Source organism: Borostomias antarcticus, assembly GCF_949987555.1.
Source record: "Borostomias antarcticus genome assembly, chromosome: 15".
NCBI lineage: Eukaryota > Metazoa > Chordata > Actinopteri > Stomiiformes > Stomiidae > Borostomias > Borostomias antarcticus.
In genome coordinates this window covers 15,827,022-15,852,021 of record NC_140248.1, presented here as the reverse complement: position 1 = coordinate 15,852,021, position 25,000 = coordinate 15,827,022, and the positions used below count along the sequence as shown (strand labels likewise).

Sequence of the window (25,000 nt, the reverse complement as noted above, 5' to 3'; positions counted from 1 at the left end):
AGATATTAGACGGATTGGACACAAGACTATGTTCATCTCGACGAACCTCCTGTCCTGTCCTGTCCTGGTTGTGAAGGAGGCGTGTGGACGTCTGACTGTGTGTGTGTGTGCAGAGGGGGAGGAGATGGCGCGGGCCGTGCCCCCCGGGTGCCAGCCTGCTGAGGGCAAGGGTCCTGAGCTGGGGCAGGACGACCTGGTGACCGTGTCCTACATGGGTGACGAGCTGGACCTGGAGACCGTGGGGGACATCATCGCCATCATCGAGGACAAGGTGCTTCCGACGGGCCTGGAAAGAGCTGCTCTCTCCTCCCTCTCACTGCTCTCTCTCCTCCTTCTCACTGCTCTCTCCTCCCTCTCTCTCCCTCTCTCACTGCTCTCTCCTCCCTCTCACTGCTCTCTCTCCTACTTCTCACTGCTCTCTCCTCCCTCTCTCTCCTCCCTCTCACTGCTCTCTCCCTCTCTCACTGCTCTCTCCTCCCTCTCACTGCTCTCTCTCCTACTTCTCACTGCTCTCTCCTCCCTCTCACTGCTCTCTCCCTCTCTCACTGCTCTCTCTCCTCCCTCTCACTGCTCTCTCCTCCCTCTCTCTGCTCTCTCCTCCCTCTCTCATGTTACAGATCACCTGGTTTCCTGTCTGAGGCAGGCAGAGAGTTTGATTGGACAGTAGATCATCTACCTTTTAGTGTGTGTGATTGTGGGGGTGGAATCTTGAGAGTTCTTGTGGTGTTGAGGTCATGCAGCAGGTAATGTGGTGTTGAGGTCATGCAGCAGGTAATGTGGTGTTGAGGTCATGCAGCAGGTAATGTGGTGTTGAGGCTAACGGCGAGGCTGCGTCCTGTCCTCCTCGTCTCCAGGGAGACGAGAATGGCGAGGCCCTGGACGCAGCGGCGGTGGAGGCGGCCCTGTCTCTGTGCGAGGACACTGGCCACGCCCTGTCTCTGTGCGAGGACACCGGCCACGCCCTGTCCAGCCCCTGGGAGGTGGGGCCCTTCAAGCCTCCGGACGCCGGCCCCGCCCCGCCCCCAGGCGACGCCCCTGGCCCCGCCTCCATCCACGGCTGCCTGGAGGGGACGGTGGAGGCGGAGCTAAGAGGAGGGACGCTGCGGTGTGATGGGGACAGATGTCCCTCCGTGTTCCCCCTGGGCGTCGGAGCTCCGCCCGCCTCCCCCGCCCTGCCCCCAGAGCACCGCCCGCCCACGCCCTTCCTGCTGACCAAGGCCCTGGGCGGGGCAGAGGGGGAGGGGCCGGCTGGAGGCCCCGCCTCTCCTCACAGCATCATCAAATGCGAGAGTGAGCAGTGGACACAGCAGGGGGCTGACACAAGCTGTGCAGGTCTGTGCGCACATGGCAGGCGCCTGAAACACACACACACACTCACACACACTCACACAGTCACACACACTCACACACACACACACACACACATCTGGTTCTCTCTTTCTCCTTCTGTTAGACTCAGTACCTGAAGATGGCCCGGTGACAGGAAGACACTCCAAGGTACATCACCTGCACAAGGACACAACACACACACAGCCATGCCTGTCTCTCTACATCTCTCTCTCTTGCTCTCTCTCTCCCTACATCTCTCTCCCTACATCTCTCTCTCTCTAAATCTCTCTCTCTCTCTACATCTCTCTTTCTCCCTACATCTCTCTCTCTCTCTCTCCTCCTCTACATCTCTCTCTCTCTCTCCAGGAGGTGAAGGAGGAGGAGGGGCTGAGTGAGGGGGAGGAGGGCAGCGTCTCGGAGGCGAAGGAGGGTCTGGAGGGCGAGGGGGGGGCGGGGGCGGGGGGGGGAGGGGTGCGGGGTGGACGAGGAGGGGGCGGAGGGCTACCTGTCGGAGGCGGAGGGGGAGGGCGAGCCCCCCGCCAGCGAGAGCGAGGACGGGTACAGCCTCCACACGGCCTCGTCCTCCCTGCACCTGCACGCCACGGCCGACTCCGCCCCCAGCAGCCCGGCCTCGTCACAGTTGTGAGTAGGGAAGCAGACATATCCGCAATCATATCGGTATCGGGCCATGTTAGTCATTTTTTAATATATCGGTACCGGTCCGATGTGCAAAACAGGACCGATGTGAACAGCCGATAATTATTTCTGTATAACTGCTGTTGTGTGTGTTGTTTTTGAGAGGAGTAAATCTAGGATTTATCGGCTTTTCCAAATGTTTTGGAGATAGAGAGATAGTGCTTCCATGTGTTTTTCAGTATGTATGACATTTGATTATCATAGAAATATTTTGTTCATTTCGTTTTCATACAGATCATATCGACATCGGTAAATATCGGTTATCGGCCATGACAGCAATGTTAATATCAGTTATAAGTATCGGCCAAAATTTTCATATCGGTGCATCCCTAGTTGTGAGTCACACACACACACGCGCGCCACACACGCGTACGTAGCTGAACTGGCTCTCTGCTTGTGGCGTGGTGGTCAGTTCCATGAGCAGTGAGGACCAGGAGGCCATCCAGGCTCAGAAGATCTGGAAGAAAGCCATCATGCTGGTCTGGCGTGCCGCGGCCAATCACAGGTCAGAACCACACACACACACACACACACACACACCAAGGAGATGTTATACATGCTCGCTCACAACCCCCCACCCACACGCATGCACACACACACACACACACACACACACACGATAACACAAACAATTTCACACTACTATCAGGTCTGGTCCATGGTATAGTCATGAGTTGACCCCTCCGGTGTGTCTGGTAGGTATGCCAACGTGTTCCTGCAGCCCGTCACCGACGACATCGCTCCAGGATACCACAGCATCGTTCACAGGTGACTCTGGGACGACTGGACCGCTCCTCTCACACCTCTGTCACTTCTCACAGTGTGATAAGAGAGAATAAGACTGTATTAATCCCGGGGGGGAGGGGGGGGGGTAAATTGAAAAAGTATACATATTAAAGGAGGAGCTTCTTGTCTTTGAAATCAAGAGTTTAACATGTTTTTGAATGATTTTTCACGGTGCCCACCCACATCCATTGTATGACCTAAACGGTGGTAGAGCAATTATCAGACTTTCTCAAAAGTGCTAGTTTTGTCAACGTTTTGATCTGAACCATTGTATATGTTCATAAGTAACCTCAAAACAGGGCTAAACATGCATTTTCCCTTTACTACTCCTATAGTAATAATAATAAACAAGTGAAGCATGTTAAGGAAAATAAATAACAATTTAAATGTAAAGTGAAAAATCTTAAAGGGAGGGGCTCCAAGTCTTTAAGAGAGGGGAGCTGAGGGGCTGTTACAGTCTGATGGCCGCTCAGTATCGCACCTGGGTGGGATAAGCCTGTGGCTGAAGGTGCTCCCCACAGCTCGCCATGGAGGGGATGAGAGGGGTTGTCCAGGATGGACTTCAGTTTGTCCCTCATCCTCCTCTCCACCACAGTCTCCAGACTGTCCAGTTGTTGTCCAGCGACAGGGCTGACCATCGTACCAGCCTGTTGAGTTTGTTGGTCATTATATCTGTGAAGAAATGAATATAGAACCAGCACTCTGCTTCAAAAAATACTTTTATTCTTTGCAAATGTGAAGTTGTCTTCGTCAGGTCTGTGTGAGGCTGCATTGACTCTACCATGTATAAGTCAGTTGATTAAAAAGGTCTTTTCACCTAAGTAATTACTTAGTGCTCTGGCTCCCTCCAGTGGTTGGGGTGCATTGCTGCAGCTACAGTTAAAAAATGTCTTATCCCAAATATACATAAATATATCACAACATTTGCTCTCCTATTCATCCACCTCTCCACTCCTCCGTTCTGACCAGTCTTTATCACCCCCCCCCCCCCCACACCCCCAGGCCCATGGACCTGTCCACCATCAAGAAGAACATCGAGACCGGCCTGATCCGCACCACGGCCGAGTTCCAGCGTGACATCATGCTGATGTTCCAGAACGCCGTCATGTACAACAGCTCTGACCACGACGTGTTCCACATGGCCCTGGAGATGCAGCGCGACGTGCTGGAGCAGATTCAGCAGTTCCTGGCCACGCAGCTCATCATGCAGACCTCCGAGTCGGGCATCAGCGCCAAGAGCCTGCGGGGCCGGGAGAACGCCCGCAAGCAGGACCCCTCTGACAAGGTAGGGGACAGGAGGAGGAGAGGGGCCCGGAGGGGGCCGTTTTCACGATGGAGTCTGGACTTCCAGCCAATCACAACGATTTGAGTGGGCGGGAGTACTTGTCTTGATAGACAAACTCCTTCAGCCAGTCAGCGTAACAAAACATAGATCAAACCTTTGCCAAATTCAGTCAGAAGAACGGTGAAAACGTCTTTTCCTCTGAGAAACTCTGCTAGTGCATACTCTTGTTCTTCTTTTCTTCTTCTTCTCCATTCTACTAGCGGACTCCTGTCGTGTTTCTTGTCATCATCTACTGGAACCAATCAGGGACTGGGGGCGGAACAGTAGTTAAAATGCAGTCTCCTGATTGCTGCCCCATTTCCTGGGAAAGCTCAAATCGCTCTGGGCAGCTGGAAGTCCAGACTTGGTGAAAATGTCCCCTTTTTTTTTGCGATGAGCCTGGTTCACCAGGCTAGGACTGAGGGGGGTGAGCCTGGTTCACCAGGCTAGGACTGAGGGGGGTGAGCCTGGTTCACCAGGCTAGGACTGAGGGGGGTGAGCCTGGTTCACCAGGCTAGGACTGAGGGGGGTGAGCCTCGTTCACCAGGCTAGGACTGAGGGGGGTGAGCCTGGTTCACCAGGCTAGGACTGAGGGGGGTGAGCCTGGTTCACCAGGCTAGGACTGAGGGGGGTGAGCCTGGTTCACCAGGCTAGGACTGAGGGGGGTGAGCCTGGTTCACCAGGCTAGGACTGAGGGGGATGAGCCTGGTTCACCAGGCTAGGACTGAGGGGGATGAGCCTGGTTCACCAGGCTAGGACTGAGGGGGGTGAGCCTGGTTCACCAGGCTAGGACTGAGGGGGGTGAGCCTGGTTCACCAGGCTAGGACTGAGGGGGGTGAGCCTGGTTCACCAGGCTAGGACTGAGGGGGGTGAGCCTGGTTCACCAGGCTAGGACTGAGGAGGGAGACAGTTGGGGAGGGGAGGAGAGAGGGACTAGGAGGGCGGTGTAGGCAGGTATCGTTTGAGAGGCACCAGGTCAAAGGTCATCATTAGCACTTCAGTAGCAGAGCCCAGCGTGCTGGTAGAAGGCACGACCTCTGCTGCTCTTCAAGATGTTGCGTGAAATCTCAAAAGTATCGGATGCCATGTTTTCCTCTTGCATGGTCATTATTCCATCTCTCTGCTGCCACCTGGTGTTCATTCCTCACAGTTCCTCCTCCTCGTCACTGATGGGAGATCACAGACCTGCTAGAACAGTCTGGTCACTGATGGGAGATCACAGACCTGCTAGAACAGTCTGGTCACTGATGGGAGATCACAGTCTGGCGGTCCAGAGAAACAGACCTCCTCCCTTCACATCCACATGGCTACTGATAAAGGCTGTGTAATGACCTATAGCAAACAAGAATCATTGTTAGTCTCTCTCACACACACACACACACACGCATGCACACACACACACAGACACGCACACACAGACACGCACACACACACTTTCATCTCACTTCCCTGTCCTCCTTCCTCATTCTGTCTCTCTCCTCCATCCTCTTCACTCACGGCTTCTTGGTTTGTCTGTTTGCTCTTGTGTGCGTCTGTGTGTCATTGTGTGTGTCCCTCCCCTCGTCTGGGTGTAACTGTGTGTTTCGTAGCACATCGCCATGTCCGCCACAGCACCCCCGCCTTGCTTGACCCTCCGTCTCTGCTAGCGCGGCAGCTCAGCTGTTTTCAGAGGTCTCGTACTGTAGACACTTGGAAGTGACCAACGGCTAGACAGGTGAAGGAGTCGTACGGCCGTAGCTCTGTATATTTGGCGTCAGTCACAGGATTGTACTGTGCCCCTCTGGAATCTTGTCCTTGTCTTGTGTCTTTGTGTGTGCGCTCCAATACCCCTCTCATCCCTTATGGGTGTGTGCGTTTTCCTCGGCCCCTCTTCTCTACGGCGTGTGTGTGTGTGTTGGTTCCCTCTCTGACTGTCTCCTCTCTCACAGGACAGTGTTCCCATGGCCTCTCCTGCCTTCCTTCTCTCTCTCTTTGTAAGTACCTAGACGGCTCCTTTCTCTCTGTCTCTCTTTCTCACACACACACACCATCTCAATCCTACAGACGTGGGAAAATGCTTTTCATTTTTATTCATACAAGCTATACCACACACACTCTCCGGCCCTGTGGAAGGTCGGGCGATGTCCGAGGCGACCGCCGACACACGAGCAGTCCTGACCATTACCCTTCCTTCCTCCTAGCCTTCTGTCTCGTGTTGTATTGCCATTTTAATTTATTACTGTAAAGCACTCTGTGCATCCGTGCTGTGAAGAGCGCTATATAAATAAAGCTTACTTACTTACTACTTACTAGCCGAAGACATTAAAGTCCAGTGAGACACAGCAGCTTACCTCTCTCTCCTCCTCACTGTGCTCTGTCAGGATGGAGGCACCAGAGGGCGCCGTTGTGCCATCGAGGCAGACCTAAAGATGAAGAAGTGAGCTGCGAGCGCCCGTCCCCTGGCCGAGCTGTGACATCGCCGGGACGCCTCTGTCTGATTGATATTCTCCACAGTCACGCCCTTATTGATTCGCATGGAGGACGCCACAGTGGGGGGTCAATCCCATCTCATTTCCTGTCGTTTAAATTTGACACGGACTCATCTTCTCTCAGCTAAAGGCTGCGATGCAATCCGTGACTGGCGATGTAGATGAAATGGCCCGTGTCCCCCTCCTGTAGAAACCTTTAGACTCCGCCTCCTGAGTGGAGCTTCCTGTTGTGTTCAGAGCAGAGGCTCTTTGTTTGATTATGCCAGTATGCAGGAGGGAAGGCTATGGGGGGGGGGCTGGTGAGGGAGGAGTCTCAGATCAGGTCAGCTGATGAGGGAGGAGTCTTAGACCAGGTCAGCTGATGAGGGAGGAGTCTCAGACCAGGTCAGCTGATCAGGGAGGAGTCTTAGACCAGGTCAGCTGATGAGGGAGGAGTCTCAGACCAGGTCAGCTGATGAGTGAAGAGTCTTATACCAGGTCAGTTGATGAGTGAGGAGTCTAAAGCTGAATCCCAATCTGAGTGCGTAAACCACCCTTGCGGCCCCTCGCACTTGCGGCCTGAGCACTTAAATGAAGTCAGCTGGAAGGGCCAGAGGGTGCAGGGCTGTGAATTAAATGGGACAGCACTTCCAGCTGTGCGCCAACGATTCCCAAGCCAGTTTAGCTCAATGCCCCTCCCACTTTGTTTTCATTGGCTGCTGCGTCCCTCCGAGGCAGAGGCTGCTCTGACGTGCTCCTCAGCTCTCCGCTGCAAATTGACCGACTGACGTCTGTTTTAATTTAATAATAATTTAAAAAATTATGTTGGGTGGGATATGTTTGCAGCAAGTGGATTTCAAGATCAATGTTGTGTTATCGGCAAATGTCATAATTTATGTGTGATGCACTCAAGCACTGTCACATGAGACACGGTGGACTGTGGGTATTTTCTGCTCCTAAGTCCGCGAAATTGCGGACTTTCGGTAAGTGCGGTTAAAGTGCGCAAAATGGCGGCAGTGGCGCACTTGTAGACCTAGCAATTCCGTTTTGGGACTTCCCTGAGCCCTTGTGGACTTAGCGGGAACGCACATGTAAGGCCACAAGGCCGCGAGTGCTCTGCACTTTCGCCTAAGTGCGCGATTTGGGATTCAGCTTTAGACCAGGTCAGCTGATGAGGGAGGAGTCTTAGGCCAGGTCAGCTGATGAGGGAGGAGTCTTAGACCAGGTCAGCTGATGAGGGAGGAGTCTTAGGCCAGGTCAGCTGATGAGGGAGGAGTCTTAGACCAGGTCAGCTGATGAGGGAGGAGTCTTAGACCAGGTCAGCTGGTGAGGGAGGAGTCTTAGACCAGGTCAGCTGATGAGGGAGGAGTCTTAGACCAGGTCAGCTGGTGAGGGAGGAGTCTTAGACCAGGTCAGCTGATGAGGGAGGAGTCTTAGACCAGGTCAGCTGATGAGGGAGGAGTCTTAGACCAGGTCAGCTGGTGAGGGAGGAGTCTTAGACCAGGTCAGCTGATGAGGGAGGAGTCTTAGACCAGGTCAGCTGATGAGTGAGGAGTCTTAGACCAGGTCAGGTGATCTGGGCTGCACTTTAACACATCCACAAACTAATAAGTAACCTTGCATTGTGAATGTGTAATGTGATGTTTTAGCATACTCTAAGGTATTGTGCGGGCATGTCCTGTTTGTGTACATACAAGGCCTTGTTAAGGCAGCAATGGATGTTTGGAAAATAATAAATACTGGTGACAAGAATTCTTTTGAGTGATTTCTAATGGGTGCTCAAGAAAACAAGAACCCCCCACCACCCACCCAAGATGAAGATCCAATCAGGAACAAACAGAAACTTCCCAGACACACCCAGGAACTGAGTTGCTTTTTTATTAAACCATCTCCGAAGCCTGCTCAGATTAGCACAAATCAACTAGACACCACATCATAGTCAAGTAGTGACAGTGGAATTGAGTCGTATAGCTTGACTTGGGTACAATCTGTATATCCATCACTGACCAGTCCAAGTCCTGTTAGCCAGTAGTGGACGCTGCCGTTCAGGTGATGAATCAGCATTCTACATGTGCTCGCTTGATGATCCGACTTAAGGAAGATTGAAACTACCATTAGATAAACAAATTCACCTGGAAGCTATTAACAGTATAGTGTAGTGAACAGTAGTGAATGGCCGGATAGCAGCTTCCGAAAAAACATAACAGCATTACAAAGTGCTTCAAATCAATAAGACCTAATGGACCAAGCAGTGAGTGGACTATGGTATAAAGTCTTAGTGCGCAGCAAAAACAGGGATTGACTCATTCCTGTGTTTCACATCCAACAGGGATCCATGATTAGGATGAAAGTGGATCTAGTATTATTAAAGATATACTGTATAGCTCCTGCCTTTGTCTAGACAGAAATAAATCTACATATTATTTACTTGTAGTATTTAAAACCTTCATGTCTTTTCCAGTGTTGGGCAAATTACTTAATAAAAGTAATCAACATAAGTTACTGATTACTTTATCTGAATTTTAATTAGATTACTTTATCCTGTGAAAAGTAATCAGATTACTAATTACTTAACTTTTGAGTTACTTTGTAAAACCAGATCAATACTTACCCAAATCATAGAAGCACTGATCTAGGATCAGTTTTGCATCTTAGATCATGATAAACACAAGACAATCTGATCCTAGACCAGCACTCTCACATCTCGACCCTGATGACAAACAGTCAGTTCAGCCACGACTGCAGAGACCGCATGCACATAGCAACCACATGAAAGGGAGCAGGTATGCGTGTAAGTAACTCAAAAGTAATCACATTTATATTAGGTCAGTAACTGTAATCTGATTACTGAGAATTCAAATGTATAATCCCTTACATTCATACATACAAGTTACTGGAAAAAGTAATCTGACTACAGTAATCCGTTACTTTGCAATCAGTTACTCCCAACACTGGTCTTTTCACATACAGAAGTTCTTACTTCTACTCAAAACACCTGAAAACGTTTAAGGTTACAGCAGTTTTCATGTCATTGCACTGAAAAACATCCATATCTCACTATTAAATTACACTTACTGTAGATATCACTAACAGTGCTGCAGTGACAAACGAGAAGATAAAATCAGTAACCTAGTAACAAACACTGACTGTTCAAACAAGTGACCAATAGAAAGTGAACATGTGAGCTCACCACCGTCTCAAACCCTGTCAGCAAGCCTTAATGTAAGGAAGTAAAGCACAGGGCTTCAGTGGATCAACCCCGTAGAGCCCCAGCAGCCCTGGACCCTGCTGCCTGCACACAGCAGGACGAGCAGCTAACACACACGCTCCAGACGCTCTTCCTTCAGAGAGGAGAGAAGGCACCCCCCCCATCAAACAGCTTTGGCTGTCACTGCGCTCTGCTTGAAGACATTTCTTAAAATTTGATTTATAATAAATTAAGTAAATTAAACAATACTATAGTGGATTACGTCATTAAGTCTAAGATACAGCTACCCTCTCTCTCTCAGAACCCCTTCCCCCCCAGACCCCCCCAGACCCCCCCGCTCCCTCCCTCTCTCTCAGAACCCCCCCCCCCCGCTCCCTCCCTCTCTCTCAGAACGCCCCCCAGACCCCCCCGCTCCCTCCCTCTCTCAGAACCCCCCACCGCTCCCTCCCTCTCTCTCTCTCAGAACCCCCCCGCTCCCTCCCTCTCTCTCTCTCAGAACCCCCCCGCTCCCTCCCTCTCTCTCAGAACCCCCCCCCCCCCGCTCCCTCCCTCTCTCTCAGAACCCCCCCCCCCGCTCCCTCCCTCTCTCTCAGAACCCCCCCCCAGACCCCCTCGCTCCCTCCCTCTCTCTCTCAGAACCCCCCCCCCCCCCCCCTCTCTCTCTCTCAGACCCTCCCCCAGACCCCCTGCCTCTTCCCTCTGTGTCGAAGCCTCTTATTCTCCTCTCTGTCGGCCAACGAAGCGGTACAGCTTTTCACAGTGGTCCAGCTTCATGGACTCGGCCTTCTGCTTCAGCCGGTCGTCCCGGTACAGCTGCCCCAGGTTGGCCAGGTCCGACTCTGCTGACCAGGACAGAGAACAGCATCAGAGAACAGCATCAGAGAACAGCAGGTCCGACTCTGCTGACCAGGACAGAGAACAGCATCAGAGAACAGCATCAGAGAACAGCAGGTCCGACTCTGCTGACCAGGACAGAGAACAGGGAATTGTATTATTATTATTATTATTCTATACTGAAGTCTGAATCATGAAAGCTAGATTCTTATAGATAAATATGTCTAATGTTTCATAAAACATTTCCAAATTTGGAAATCCATCCCAAACCATGATATGTCCATCCATAACCTTCTATATGTCCGAGGTGACGGACCTGGAGGTTAACGTGTTTGATTGTGTCCTGGATGATTGTGTCCTGGATGTAGGCCTCAAACTGTCATATCTTCTGCAGGGAAACACACTTGTCTAATTGCTGGACCGAATTCTGAAGGCTGCGGATAATATGTGGAATGTTGTCATTGCAGCCTACTCTGCTCCGTGCAGCCTGATTGGGCGATACGGTGAACATGATCACAATGTGTTCAGCACCCCTACAACTGAATAGGACACTGAATTTTAGAAATGGCATGTTTTTCATACAATTACAATGAAAACCATCGATTTGGAATTTCAGAGCAAATTTCTCAACTCAAATCAGAATTAACTCCAACCCTGGTCTCAGCACATCTCTATGGCCTTACTATTGAACCGACTCACTTACTACTGAACCTACTCACATCTCTATGGCCTTACTACTGAACCGACTCACTTACTACCGAACCTACTCACTTACTACTGAACCTACTCACATCTCTATGGCCTTACTACTGAACCGACTCACTTACTACTGAACCTACTCACTTACTACTGAACCTACTCACATCTCTATGGCCTTACTACTGAACCGACTCACTTACTACTGAACCGACTCACTTACTACTGAACCTACTCACATCTCTATGGCCTTACTATTGAACCGACTCACTTACTACTGAACCTACTCACATCTCTATGGCCTTACTACTGAACCGACTCACATCTCTATGGCCTTACTACTGAACCGACTCACATCTCTATGGCCTTACTACTCTGAACCGACTCACTTAATACTGAATCGACTCACATCTCTATGGCCTTACTACTGAACCAACTCACTTACTACTGAACCGACTCACTACTGAACCGACTCACATCTCTATGGCCTTACTACTGAACCGACTCACTTACTACCGAACCGACTCACATCTCTATGGCCTTACTACTGAACCGACTCACGCGGTTTGAACACTAACATGAATCCTTCCCTGCTGCCTCTCCGGATCATGTGTTTCTCAGAGGAGGAGAGAGATGGATGACTGGATGAAGGAAGAGATGGATGACTGGATGAAGAGATGGATGACTGGATGAAGGAAGAGATGGATGACTGGATGAAGAGATGGATGACTGGATGAAGGAAGGCAGGAAGCTGAGCGGGAAGGCGGGCCTTACTCTGCTGCTTCTCTTTCCAGCAGGTGTTCTGCAGGTGCTCGATGTAGTCGCTCTCGATGGTTTTCTCCAGCTCGTCCAGCGACGCCCCGCGGTACTCCTTCTGGAAGCCTTTGTCCACGTAGTAGGGCACGCCCATGTTCTGCGTCTCCCGGGAGACCACCAGTCCCATGGCCCTGAGGGAAAGAGCCCAATGAATGACGGCTTCAGGAAAACCAGAACTGCATCCATATCATCATTTAAATGTAATCCTTAGCTATTATGTGTATTTATTTCCTTGATTTGTTTTTCTTTATAACTGTGTTTTTCATATGCTCTGTATGATGCTGTGTTATTGTTTACTTTTATCTTGTGTCATTTTAGGATGCCTATTTATAACATCTTGGCCAGGGAACACAGATGAAAATCAGCCTCCTGGCTAAATCTGGTGTATTAACATTAGTTGTTGATTGATATGCATTGTCCCGTCTCAAATAGACTGAACCGGTCTTGGTCAGTATCTATGGTTCCCTGTTGTGCGGTGTGTGTGTGGTTGGTCAGCGCTGGTGCTGGGCAGATGGTTCCCTGTTGTGCGGTGTGTGTGTGTGGTTGGTCAGCGCTGGTGCTGGGCAGATGGTTCCCTGTTGTGCGGTGTGTGTGTGGTTGGTCAGCGCTGGTGCTGGGCAGATGGTTCCCTGTTGTGCGGTGTGTGTGTGGTTGGTCAGCGCTGGTGCTGGGCAGATGGTTCCCTGTTGTGCGGTGTGTGTGTGGTTGGTCAGCGCTGGTGCTGGGCAGATGGTTCCCTGTTGTGCGGTGTGTGTGTGGTTGGTCAGCGCTGGTGCTGGGCAGATGGTTCCCTGTTGTGCGGTGTGTGTGTGGTTGGTCAGCGCTGGTGCTGGGCAGACTCACGGCTTGTAGAAGAGGCTGTAGGGTGGGTTGGTGGCCATCAGTTGGGTGAACACCGATATGAGGATGAGCAGCAGCACAGGCAGCAGCTGCAGCAGGGCGGTGAAGGTGTTCTACACAGGGAGGGAAAACCACATCAGGACAGCTAACTACAACCGGAAACCTCAGGTGGAACGCGCTCAATAATACGCAGGCTGAAAACTATACTCAGCAATCCTCTCAGAATACAATGTTCAACGCGGCACGTAGCTCGGGAGGTAGAGTGGCCAGCTGGGGATCGCAAGGTCCACGGTTCGATCCCAGCTTCCTGTGTGCTGAAGTGTCCTTGAGGGAGACACTGAACCCCAAAACCAGTCCCAAAATCAGGTGGTGCAGTACTTATACCGTCACCTCACAGCAAGAAGGTCTCCAGGCCTTTCTGTGCAGAGTTTGCATGTTCTCCCCGTGTTCACAAGGGTTTCCTCCCAAAGAACCCAATACAAAAAAACATGCAGAAGAACAGAGGCTCTTCAGTCCGGTCCCTGACCAGGACCTGGACTGAGCACTTAGACTTGGTCCCCGGGCGCCATGAACGATGGCTGCCCACTGCTCCTGGCTGCCCCTGGAGGAGGACGGCTTGGATGGGAGAAATGCAGGGAACAGTTTCCACCGGCGACACACGAAAGTTGCATGTGTGTGTGTGTGTGTGTGCCGCGTCGCCGGCCACTGTGTGTAATTGTGTGTGTCACTGCGTGGCCGAATAAAGACCCACCCCCACAATAAACCGAAGAGGACGCGAGCAGTAGCCCAAAGAACCGTCAACGTGTACAAGAGCGAGCGTGGATGTTTGGACGCGATCTAGCGATGACCTCTGACCTGGCTGCGGTTCTCCTCCCCCTCCTCCTCGCGGCGCTCGTTGGGCCGCCGGCGCCGGGGCTGGTAGAAGTGAGAGTAGGTGGCCCCTCGGTTGGTGTACACGTGAATGTTGCCTGAGGAAATGGACCACGCCACCGGTTAACCAGACGCTCACCTCAACACGCGGCTTAGGACAGACACAGCACGGGCCGACGAGCATGAACACTGTACACTCCCTCTTTAATGCCGGGCTCACACTACAATATCACACAGGATATTTAAAATCCTAACCAATTTCGAAATCGGGTTACATCACGCACATAAGGAGAATCTTAACAGATATTCTTCTTGCGCATCTCAAACAAGCACACACAGCACTATTTGAAAATAACGGCTCATCACACACTACAGGATCTTATCGTGCCCTAGGGAGCAACGAACCACTGGTCTCGCCGTCTCACTTGTAAAGTCGGGACGTAATAATCTTAAATATCAAACATGTTTGACATTATCGTGGCGGCCCCGATGGGTCTACGAGCCGATCGGGAGGTATAAGATTGGATCTGTAAACCCCTCACATTACAAGATCATCTGGGCCCCGACCAACGTTCCAGACCAGATTCCTCCGATTGTCGGGAGGGGTGAATCGGGGATAAATCGGCCCAAAAATCCTGTAGTCTGAGCCCGGCTTAAGACTAACACATGCATGAACTCACACATACTGGCTCTCTCACGCAAACATACTCATTCGCTAACGGTTGTCCCGTCGTTATCTGACGACGACCGTCACGCACGCCCACCTGTGGGGAATCTTCCTCCGAAGAAAATGTTGAAGAGTTCCTCGGGGGAGATGTCGGCCTCGAAGTCCCTGTTGAAGCTGCGCTGGCGTCCGTGGCGAGCGTGGGCGGAGGGGTGGGAGGCACCCTCAGCAGGAGCCTGCTCGCCGTACTGGTCGTACTGATGACGCTTCTCAGGGCTGCTCAGCACTGCATACGCGTTGCCTATTGCTACAGAGAGAGATAGAGAGAGAGACCGAGAGAGAAAGAGAGACAGAGAGAGAGAGAGAGACAGACCGAGAGAGAGAGAGAGAGAAACAGAACGAGAGAGATAGAGAGAGAGAGACCGATAGAGAGAGAGAGACCGAGAGAGAGAGAGAGAGAGAGAGAGAGAGAGAGAGAGAGACCGAGAGAGAGAGACAGACCGAGAGAGAGATGGAGTGTTGTGTCTTTTCTGTGGGTTCATTTAACGATGACTCCAAGCTCCGTTTATCCTTTAGATCACGTCTTTATTCTTTGTTCTCCTAGACATTCATTGCGTGTTGCTCGTCTGGACACCATATCACAACTGAGCGAACTTGTTAACGGTCGACCCTTGTTTTAAATGAACCAATCACAAGAGAGGACCAAAACCTTCCCTAGCAACTCAATCTAGCAATAACCTTACCAGTAACATTCTCCTTAATTTACATTACAAATATACCACAGAGAGACCATAAGAGAGAAAGAGCATTAGCCCAATACAGAAGATGGAAGTTCAACAGGGGAATATGAGAAGCAGGCCGCAGTGAGAGCAGTGAAGCCTGATCCTTTACCTTTAAATGCATCTGTGGCGCCCGGAGCACAGTTCTTGTCAGGGTGGAACTTCAGAGCTAGCTTTCTGTAGGCCTTCTTCAGGTCCTCGTCACTGGCGTCTTTAGAAACCCCAAGGATCTCATAGAAATCCCTGCATTTCTTTATCCTGGGGGGTCAAAGCACAGACTCGCTGAATACCAGGTGAAAACGAGCAACCAGACGTTTGATGCTTTGAGTGTTTTCAAATGACTGTGGCATATATAGAACAACAACGGGGGTTAGAATAACCGTCCAGTAAGGGTGCTGTGGTTGTAATGTGAGAAGAGAGACATCCTGGGGTTGTGTGTACCTGAGAACACCCTGACGCTGCTCCTCTGTGTAGCTGGTTTTCTCCTCGCTGGCCCCCGCGCTCCCCTCCTCCCCCCTCCCCTCACCAAAATCCTCATTCCTCCAGCCTCGTGGAGGTGGGACATGGTTCCCCTCTGGCGCAGCGGTACTCCCGTTCCTCACTATGGCATCGATCAGGACTTCAACAAAGAAGGAGAGAAGGATCAGCTAAGGAGAGTGCCAGACAATCAGCAGACTTTCATCCCTCTATCACTGACTACACACTTCAGGAAAGGCACTAGGCTTCAAATAGCTGGACAGCATCACCATCTTGCTAAAATAAAAGCTTGACATCTAATGTTACACTGATGCCAGTGCCAACTCATGCGAAATGAAAAACCAATATCAATACAGCGTGCAATACATGTTAGCTACAGAAATGCCATGAATTAAAATAAAGAAAAGAATGATTAACTATACTACCTCTATCGTTGCTATCGCAAAATGCATCAAAACATCTTCAAACGTCATTATTTAAACCGAGAAACGTTATGCAGATTACGTAATTCACAAGATACAGACGTTGCACTTTCTATTTTAAACATTCAAACTGGCAAGCAAGGCGAACAAAACGAGACGGCCATTTATGGTACATTTACCTCTGGCCCGAGTGCTGGGGTAAATCTTTTGTGCTTCATACAGCAGTTGAAGTGCCCTTTCTCTCCGTCCAGATCTCAAGCACAGCTTAGCTTTCTCTATCAAGCGCTCCGATTCTTCCTTATCCATTTTATTGGTTATGACAGCCAGCTCTTGTGGTTAGCGCGATAAGATAAGTAGCTAGCTAACCTAACTGAAGCTTAAAAACACTCACTGCAGAATGTAGTTGACCTTTTAGAAATTGATTGCTTGTTCCTAGTTAGCATAGGTGTGTCAAATCAGTCTGACAATATAAACGGAGCCAGATTTGTTTACATACAACGGAGCTAGCTAATTGCTAGTGCTAACTAGCTAGCCAACAGCATTCGGTTGGCTAGCTAACGTTACGAGATTTCGCAGTATCAGATATCATAGCGACGACGCTGGGTAACCTTTGAAGTGAAGCACGAAAGAAGGAGCACGTGTGGCTATTTTTCTGTCAAAGCAATACCGATATGGCATTTGTTAAATGTTCGACAATTCAGTAACGTTAAGGGCAGGGAGAAATGTAGCTAATCTCGAAATGTCTCGTAACTCCATCGCCAACAGGAAACGGAAACATCTCTGAACTGACAGATTCGCCGCGCTTGCTCATATTTTATTGATTTTATTGTTGTTATTTTATCTAATCGTTTTACTGTTTTTATCATTTATATTGTATTGATTTTATCCCTTGTCATTTTACTGTATTGATTTTGTATTGCCTTCGTTTTACTACTGTGAAGCACTTTAAATTGCGCTTGTGAAACTGCTATAAACCCCCTTGATTCGATTTGATTTAACTGTCCTCGTCCTTCCCTTGGCGCAGTTTGAACGGAGCGATGCGGCTGTTTGCAACATAATTATAGTTTGCCAAATGCCAGCAACCAGCGATCACAACAGTTTTTTTTTTGTTTTTTTTTAATTTTACAGTATTTAAACAATACTTTCGTCAAATTAACGGAAACATTGTTATTTAACGTAATCTATAGAACATAAAATGGATAAAGCACAGTTAAGAACACTTCAGTATTTGTATCAATGTAAAAGACTCCCAAAACCAAACACAATATTGCAACAAAAGGAATCCCAGTATTCCATTTGAAGACTGAAACAAAAAAAGCAATAGGATAAGTTGTGGAGGTGACTTGATCTAGGACGTTGTGGAATGTACAGTACACTAAAAACAATGACACCTCCCTTTCCTCACACCAGCTGCAATGAAGAAAGAAAACACAATTAGCCTCAATTCAGAGTAAAGCAACAACCAAACAAATATTCTACCTATACAAGTTGCCATACAGGGAACATTGCCTCCCATTGAAGTCTTAAGCCCACCTTGTTATTCAGTAGGTCCTGCCTAAACTCCTGGTTGTCAATGTCCAAGGTTGTACTGTGAGCAGAGGACGCCTGCGGGGAGTCTGTGTCTGGGGATCAAAAGAGAGATGGGAACATTATCGCTCACTCTTCCCGGCTGTCTCTGTGGATATCTCAATAAAGACAAACAATTGACAGAAAAATAATCACAACCTCGTTATTCACTTGAGGATTAGGCCTATTCAAATCACAACTTCTTGCCAGTCCTTACCTGTCTCTGTGTTGATAGTTTTTATAGACACTAAAGTGATGCTTTCCTTTTCTGCATTGGTTGTCATGTTGCTATAAGAAAAAATGATTCATTATAAACATACATGGATTGAATACGTTTAGATCTTATTGAATCTAGCCCACGGATGAATGGTGTGCTTACCTCTCCGACACCATAGAATCATTGCTCTTTTTACCTGTGAAAGAGAAAATTGTGATGATTTGTACTGCATTGCCATAAGCCTCGAGTCCACAATCTGCTTTCCACCAGTCAACCAAGGTTCCAAGACATACAAGCCATGTTTTTCATATTGTGTTGGATAGAACATGCACAGTAAATGCAAACATCCATGCTAAAGGATGCAGAAGAGACAAAGCAGCTATGAACACAGATGAACACATTGCACTTCCTCATCCATCCTGTTTCAGAGTAGTGCTCTTCACTGACACGCGCTTACCCTGGGCCTCGGGGGTCCGCCATCGTCCTTTCAGGTTGACGACTGTCACTAAGATCACCATGACGATAATAAGTATGAGGATGAAGCTCATAACACCTGTGGGACAAGGACAGCCCAGTGAGGGAGTATTTCCTCTACCACCACCATCATCATCATCATCACCACCATCACCTCCACATCCACCATCCTCATCCTCAGCATCCTCATTATGGTCATTACCTCCACCTTAACCTCCACCCATACCAACAACACCACCACCACCATCATCATCATCATCACCATCATCACCTCCACCATCATCATCCTCAGCATCCTCATTATGGTCATTACCTCCACCTTAACCTCCACCCATACCAACAACACCACCACCACCATCATCATCACCATCATCACCTCCACCATCATCATCCTCAGCATCCTCATTATGGTCATTACCTCCACCTTAACCTCCACCCACACCACCACCACCATCATCATCATCATCATCATCATCATCACCACCATCACCTCCACATCCACCATCCTCATCCTCAGCATCCTCATTATGGTCATTACCTCCACCTTAACCTCCACCCATACCACCAACACCACCACCACCATCATCATCATCACCATCATCACCTCCACCATCATCATCCTCAGCATCCTCATTATGGTCATTACCTCCACCTTAACCTCCACCCACACCACCAACACCACCACCACCATCATCATCATCATCACCACCATCACATCCACCATCCTCATCCTCAATATCCTCATTATGGTCATTACCTCCACCTTAACCTCCACCCATACCACCACCACCACCACCACCACAACCATCATCATCATCATCATCACCACCATCACCTCCACGTCCACCATCTTCATCCTCATCCTCAACATCCTCATTATGGTCATTACCACCGCCCCCACCCTCCCCACCCACACCACCACCACTACCAACACACCCATGACCCCAGGAAGAATAGTTGTTACTGAGGTAATAGCTAATGGGGGTCCAAAATAAACATAAACCATCCTCCTCTTCCTCCTCCTCCTCCTCCTCCTCTTCCTTATCATCATCATCATACCAAAGGCCACCATGGTGAGGCTGTTATCTGGGGGCTGTGTGGGGGGAAGGTCCATCTGTGTGTCTGGGGGTCTCTTGGGGGAGGTGTTCGAGGGGTCGGAGTGGGCTGTTGTGGCAGCTGCTGACCCTGCTGAGGTTCAACACAGACACCAGCAGTTATGAAAGCAAACATTCAGCAACTCTACTAGGATCAGGAATTCTCAGTGGTGAGGATGGGGTGGATGGGACAGATTACATTTCTGAGAAGTTTATCTTAGTAGGGAATTTATCAGGGTCAAACAACAATACAATGAGTAGCCTACTTGATGACGCCTGAGTACATTTTCAATGAATTCAATGAAGTACTTGAGTTTTTTCTCACCAGCAGGTAAATACAGACTACAATTGTTGACACTTCATGGATTCACTCTGAGCGTATCGTTCTTTTAGCCTGTTGGCGTCACTATGGGGTGGTGCTCAAACACGTTTCCCTGTGTTGGGAAGTCCTATTCCTTTAATGGCATTACTTGGTGTGCCATGCAGGAAAAATCTAATTCAAGTTGGTGAACAGTCTTTTTTTTACTTTTAAAGTAACAAAGAAAAATACTTTTACTTGAGTACTTTTTGATTAGCTACTTTTTACTAGTTGAGTAACTTCTATTTCTGATGAAGTGGAATCCGTCTGAAGTAGCTGTCCTGCTACTTGAGAATGTGTCTGTATTCCTTTCGCCTCTGGAGGCGAAGTTTACCTGGAAGAGCAGCTGAGGCCTGTGAGCTTGTGGCATGTCTTTCAACCCGAGGAGAGCTTGTGGCAGTCAGTGGCATTGAGGATGGTGACATGGATGTCATATTGTCTGTGCTTCCTGTAAGGTATAACATCAGTCAATGATTACTGTTGAAACAAGTGCACAGTGAACCTGTCGTCCCCAACCCATGACGCATGCCGTCAGCATGTACAGCTGACAAACGTGGAAGTGGAGGGGGCTTTTCTAGTTTTGATGTATCTGTAGAGCCAGCATAATAGGTCAATCATATTTTTTAATTTAACATTTATTTGAAAGTAAGAAGTGAATTAAAATATCAATGATTAAAATAGTTAATACTGTATGAAAAGAATAATAATAATAATGTAAATAGATGTACATACAGTAGGCTACATTATGCACTAATGTACAGCTGTCTGAAGTCCTACCTGTTGGGCCTGTTGCTGGGTAGTGGACAGTGATAGTTTACTTGTTGGGCGTAGCTGGGTAGTGGACAGTGATAGTTTACTAGTTGGGCGTAGCTGGGTAGTGGACAGTGATAGTTTACTAGTTGGGCGCAGCTGGGTAGTGGACAGTGATAGTTTACTTGTTGGGCGTAGCTGGGTAGTGGACAGTGATAGTTTACTGGCTCACTATAGCGTGTCTCAGTCAGAGTGGGGTTTGACCCACCTTTTCAGAGTGATGAGACTGCAGCTCAAAGCGCTTGTGATTCAGTTCTGTTTACATCTACGCCCTGTGGTGCGTTCTAGTGAAGACCAACCCACTGTGCCTTTGATGAGGGCTTGAATGTGAGGTGACATGCTAATTAGGCGTTAAAGAAAATAAATGGTACTATTACCTGGTGAGGGGGAGGACTGGTGAGGCTGTGGCACAGAGGAGCTTTCTGTGAAGGGACCGGCCCCTGGGGAAGAACAACGGTAGAAATCATCTATATCTAACGCATTGGCTCTGTGTATCTGATTTGGAAACATGTTTAAAAATGTGTCCAACTGTCTGATACACAAACAGAATATTTGTTACAAAATAGTAATGACGATTGTAATACATGGGTTCTTGGAACAGTTCTGTACTGGTTTTCTCTCCAACATGTGCTTGGAAGAAGCTGTTGAGCTCTGTCATAGCCATGAGCGTGGATGGAAGCTTCCTGGTTTAATGATTTGCAGTAAACCTCTGACAATCTCACCTTCACCACTATTTTTTTCTGACCGCTTATAACAAAAGTACCTTTCACAGAGAGTGTGGAGGTGGGAGATGTTGTCACAACATTGTCCTGAGATGCTGGCGGAGGTCTGGGTGTGTCCTCAGCCACAGTGCTGGCTGGCAGTGTTACTAAGACGACTGCGGGTGGAAACAAAAGTCCTTTATCTTGACCTCAGTGTGGACTCATCTTGAATGGTTAACTTGTTATTGTATATAAAGGGCTTTAATTGTTTCGCTATCTTAAGACCTTGAGGATCTGCTTGTTATCCCCTTGTTGGATAGTCCTTTGAAGCTGGACTAATCTGTCCTGTATTCCAGTATGTATGAATGACATCATCCTGACCTTGGGCTAGTCTTTTACACACAGCCACTCACCCGGGAGATATGTTCCAGGCGTGGAGGACATGGTGGGTCCACCCATCAGGATGTCTGTCTGGTTTGTCCCATTTATTGCCCTTTGGTCTGAGGGTGTAACAAACATCTCCGGTTATTAAAGCTTGTTCCTCTAAGTATTATTTAAAACATTCTAGAACCATTTGTAAAAAGGTTCCAGATAGAATCCTTTTCAGATGGAAACATTTGGGGTTCCAAAACGCACCTTTTACAGGGTTCTATGAAAGCAAAGTGCTACTTAGAGCCCAAAATGGTTCTAATTGATCGATCTAGAACGCTGCAGGGACATGGCTCTACACAGTACTTTTTATTTAGGAAAGTGTAGGTTCTGACGATAAAAGATAACATCCTGTATGTCAGTAATATGTCTATAACCAAAGCAGAGACCTTTATGCTTTTGTCATCAATGCATTTGTCATTGGAGGCAATTCAATCAGATTATTCACGGACACATGGACCAGTTATATGGGAAGATCCTGTAGCAGGTCAGTCTAGATAGGACATGAACTAAAGACACTGACCGGGAATATAGATTATTTTTTAGCAAGATGGCCGCTTCTATGTTTGATGAACTGAATAAAAGACAGAGAACTGACAATATTTTGATGAGTGATCAAACAATGACTATCTTAAAAAATGTCTGATCTTCTCCCACTAGCCCGATTCCCAGTTAGTGTCTTGGCTTCATCACCACTGACCTGTCTCCGCTGGGCCGTGGAGGAGAAGCACACTCAGCAGACCGATGGAGCAGCGCAGCACATCCATGTCCAGATCCTGTTTGAGTATCTGTGTCCGTCTGTGTGCTTGTATATACGTGTTTGTATCAAAATGTGTGTATGAGTGTGTGTGTTTGCGTGTCCCTGTGAATGTATGAGGGGTCACGCAGGTGCAGAAATATCCGTCATTAGGGTTTTTAAGAGTATGTGTCCCCTGTGTCTGTGTGTGTGTCAGCTAAGTGATAGCTTAGGTTATAGTCTAAGCTTAAAACTATGACTATGTATGAGAGTGAAATATTGGTGTATAGAGCCGTGAGTGTACGGCCAACTGTTAGTGCAGTGTGAGATGGGAGTGGTTGCCTGAACCAGAGCTTCCTGTGGAAGAATGTCAGGAAGCAGATGGACCAACCTCATGAGAACCGGACAGAGGTCTGCCTGCGAGTCACGGTGGCTTTGAGGAAGCAGTTTCTTTAATAAATACAGTAATGCACACACACACACATGCACTTACACACACACACACACGCACGCACATACGCACACACACACACACACACACACACACACACACACACACACACACACACACACACACACACACACAATGCCTACCTTCAGTTCATCCTTCATATGTGACTAGTGACTATATGTGAGTATATGTGGAGCAGTATTACAAGGAGAAACTGTCAGCCAAACTATTGGTTCATGCATATTTTATTCAAGAGTAAAAAAAGTGATTTGTCCCATAGGGCATGCTTACAATGTGTGTATCGTTTAGGAAGTCAAATGCCAAAACTTAGTTCCAGAGATAATTACAAGAAAAAATTGTCACAAGTTAAAATCCATGAAATTCCTTCTTCGAAATAAACCACGTATAGACCAAGGAAAAATAATTGTAAGCTTAATTGTAAGAATAATAAGAATAAGAATATCATCAATAAATATAATTAGAATATATTTTTTTCCTTTTAAAAGTAAGTGAGACACAATATTTTCTTTGTGTCCAATTTGTTTACATTTGAACAAACCATGCGATCATGCTTTGGCAGCCTGAATGTTGCTTTTCACTGAGTAATATGTTCATTCACACTATTGAACGACTTCTGTACACCAACAGAACCAAAAAACACAAGGCTTTACACCTTCAAAAGAGCAACTGTGTCTATACAGCAAAACAATAAAAAAATAAAATCAACAATAATAAAATAATATCAATGAAAAAACAAACAAAGGAAACAAGAATGAAAACAAACAAAAAAGCAAAGAAAAAAACGCTAACTTTTACAAATATAATTTGAAGAGGGAAATAATTCAAGTCTACTATATCGAAACACATCACAATTATAATTTCACATATCCATAAGGAACTTAATTGCATGCATTGATGCGTTCCATACTGTAGATGCTGTTAAAAATCATTGTCTTCATATTATCCATCTTTATTATTATCATATATATATATGATAATAGTTTTTGTATTTTTTCGAGCTGCATCAGCAGGGTTGACTATGTGCATTCTCTCTCTTTAGTTACAGGCAGGTGAGAAACTAACAGGTTGGGGAGACGAGACCTCGAGCTCTGACTGCAGCACCCAGACATGTGGGACCGTGGCTTTGGTGGTGAGGCCACAGCCAAGCCCATGACCCCTGACCCCCCCTTCCTCTGTGACCCCTGACCCCCCTTCCCCCGCGACCCCTGACCCCCCTTCCCCTGCAGGCTCCAGGCATCTTACCGCTAAAGAAATCAATAAAGAAAAGTTCTCGGGTAAGATTGCATTGCAAGTAGTAAAATGCACACATTTTTCTGTTTAAATGTCCTTTCTTACAAACAATTTTGTCTTTTTTTTCATTAATACTAGTAACAAAACATGTTGAGTAGTGTGATTATTTCTGTATGAGATACGTTTGTGAGTGAAACTCTTATAATCAAAATAGCAAAATGTCAGTGTTGCGCGGGTGCTGGACTGTGGTGTGTCCTGTCAGACCATATGAAGATGGAACAGATGTCAGAGCTCCGCCCACTCGGTCTGTGATTGGACTGAGAGCGAGGGGACCAGCTGATTGACATCCTATCAGCCAATCAGGTTTCCTCCTACCCCTCTGGGCTCTCCTTGTCTCATGCCCTAACCTCGGACTCCAATCCACATACCAGAGAGGAGCAGAAACCAATAAGACTCACCCCCCTCCCCTTCTAAGATCACTTCCCCCTCGACCCCGTGACCCCGTGACCCTGTGACCTGGTGTCAGAAAATAAACCACAGGACTTGAGATTAAGGACTTGATGTTTCATTACTATAATTTGGACGGCTCGTTAGATGCGGATGCCATGTTTTGTGTCTGTGGGTGTGTTGTTGTGGTTATTGTTGTGTCTGTGTTCAGGCCGCCCCGGGTCGCGGGCTCTGGGGAGACGTGCTGCATCACTGGATGTTGCTGTTGTCGTCGGTGC

General features: G+C 48.1%; 4 protein-coding genes across 4 annotated transcripts in view; 1 reads left to right on the top strand and 3 right to left on the bottom strand.

The window, feature by feature from the left end:
- The window catches only part of brd8a (bromodomain containing 8a), a gene marked incomplete at both ends in the record, with an annotated part of 11,668 nt that extends 5,113 nt beyond the window's left edge, over positions 1 to 6,555 (top strand). Inside the window, 7 exons of the mRNA XM_084450284.1 lie at positions 114 to 271; positions 855 to 1,336; positions 1,756 to 1,971; positions 2,438 to 2,530; positions 2,725 to 2,793; positions 3,814 to 4,096; positions 6,496 to 6,555. Coding sequence (XP_084306410.1) covers positions 114 to 271; positions 855 to 1,336; positions 1,756 to 1,971; positions 2,438 to 2,530; positions 2,725 to 2,793; positions 3,814 to 4,096; positions 6,496 to 6,555 — 1,361 coding nt within the window. The remainder of the gene's footprint in view (positions 1 to 113; positions 272 to 854; positions 1,337 to 1,755; positions 1,972 to 2,437; positions 2,531 to 2,724; positions 2,794 to 3,813; positions 4,097 to 6,495) is intronic.
- A 3,935-nt stretch (positions 6,556 to 10,490) lies between these two features.
- Positions 10,491 to 16,943, bottom strand: dnajc18 (DnaJ (Hsp40) homolog, subfamily C, member 18). Its single transcript, XM_084449334.1, has 8 exons — positions 16,368 to 16,943; positions 15,731 to 15,908; positions 15,402 to 15,547; positions 14,611 to 14,817; positions 13,832 to 13,944; positions 12,980 to 13,089; positions 12,095 to 12,267; positions 10,491 to 10,629 (listed from the first exon to the last, which is right to left on the bottom strand). Exons 1-8 carry the CDS (start codon positions 16,492 to 16,494, stop codon positions 10,505 to 10,507), a joined length of 1,179 nt encoding a protein of 392 aa, XP_084305460.1. The 5' UTR covers positions 16,495 to 16,943; the 3' UTR covers positions 10,491 to 10,504.
- Positions 16,944 to 17,589: 646 nt separating this feature from the next.
- Positions 17,590 to 21,135, bottom strand: ecscr (endothelial cell surface expressed chemotaxis and apoptosis regulator; the record flags this gene model as incomplete). The annotated part of the gene is made up of 8 exons (XM_084450283.1): positions 21,085 to 21,135; positions 20,232 to 20,345; positions 19,505 to 19,633; positions 18,429 to 18,524; positions 18,134 to 18,167; positions 17,972 to 18,042; positions 17,722 to 17,810; positions 17,590 to 17,598 (listed from the first exon to the last, which is right to left on the bottom strand). The coding sequence occupies exons 2-8, from the start codon at positions 20,329 to 20,331 to the stop codon at positions 17,590 to 17,592; spliced, it is 528 nt and encodes a 175-aa protein (XP_084306409.1). The 5' UTR covers positions 20,332 to 20,345; positions 21,085 to 21,135.
- A 3,836-nt stretch (positions 21,136 to 24,971) lies between these two features.
- The window catches only part of LOC311318571 (protein phosphatase 3 catalytic subunit alpha-like), a gene marked incomplete at both ends in the record, with an annotated part of 39,099 nt that continues 39,070 nt past the window's right edge, over positions 24,972 to 25,000 (bottom strand). Inside the window, one exon of the mRNA XM_084449932.1 lies at positions 24,972 to 25,000. This exon is cut by the window's right edge and continues 150 nt beyond it. Within this exon, the coding sequence (XP_084306058.1) occupies positions 24,972 to 25,000 (29 nt within the window).

Bases quoted from the DNA above. Each gene is read 5' to 3' on its own strand.
- dnajc18 (XM_084449334.1), bottom strand. From the start codon at position 16,494: ATGGATAAGGAAGAATCGGAGCGCTTGATAGAGAAAGCTAAGCTGTGC. The intron at 15,548-15,730 runs GTACACACAACC...TTGACCCCCCAG, and splicing joins CAGCGTCAGGGTGTTCTCAG to GATAAAGAAATGCAGGGATT. The intron at 12,268-12,979 runs GTGAGTCTGCCC...TCTTTCCCTCAG, and splicing joins TACAGCCTCTTCTACAAGCC to GGCCATGGGACTGGTGGTCT.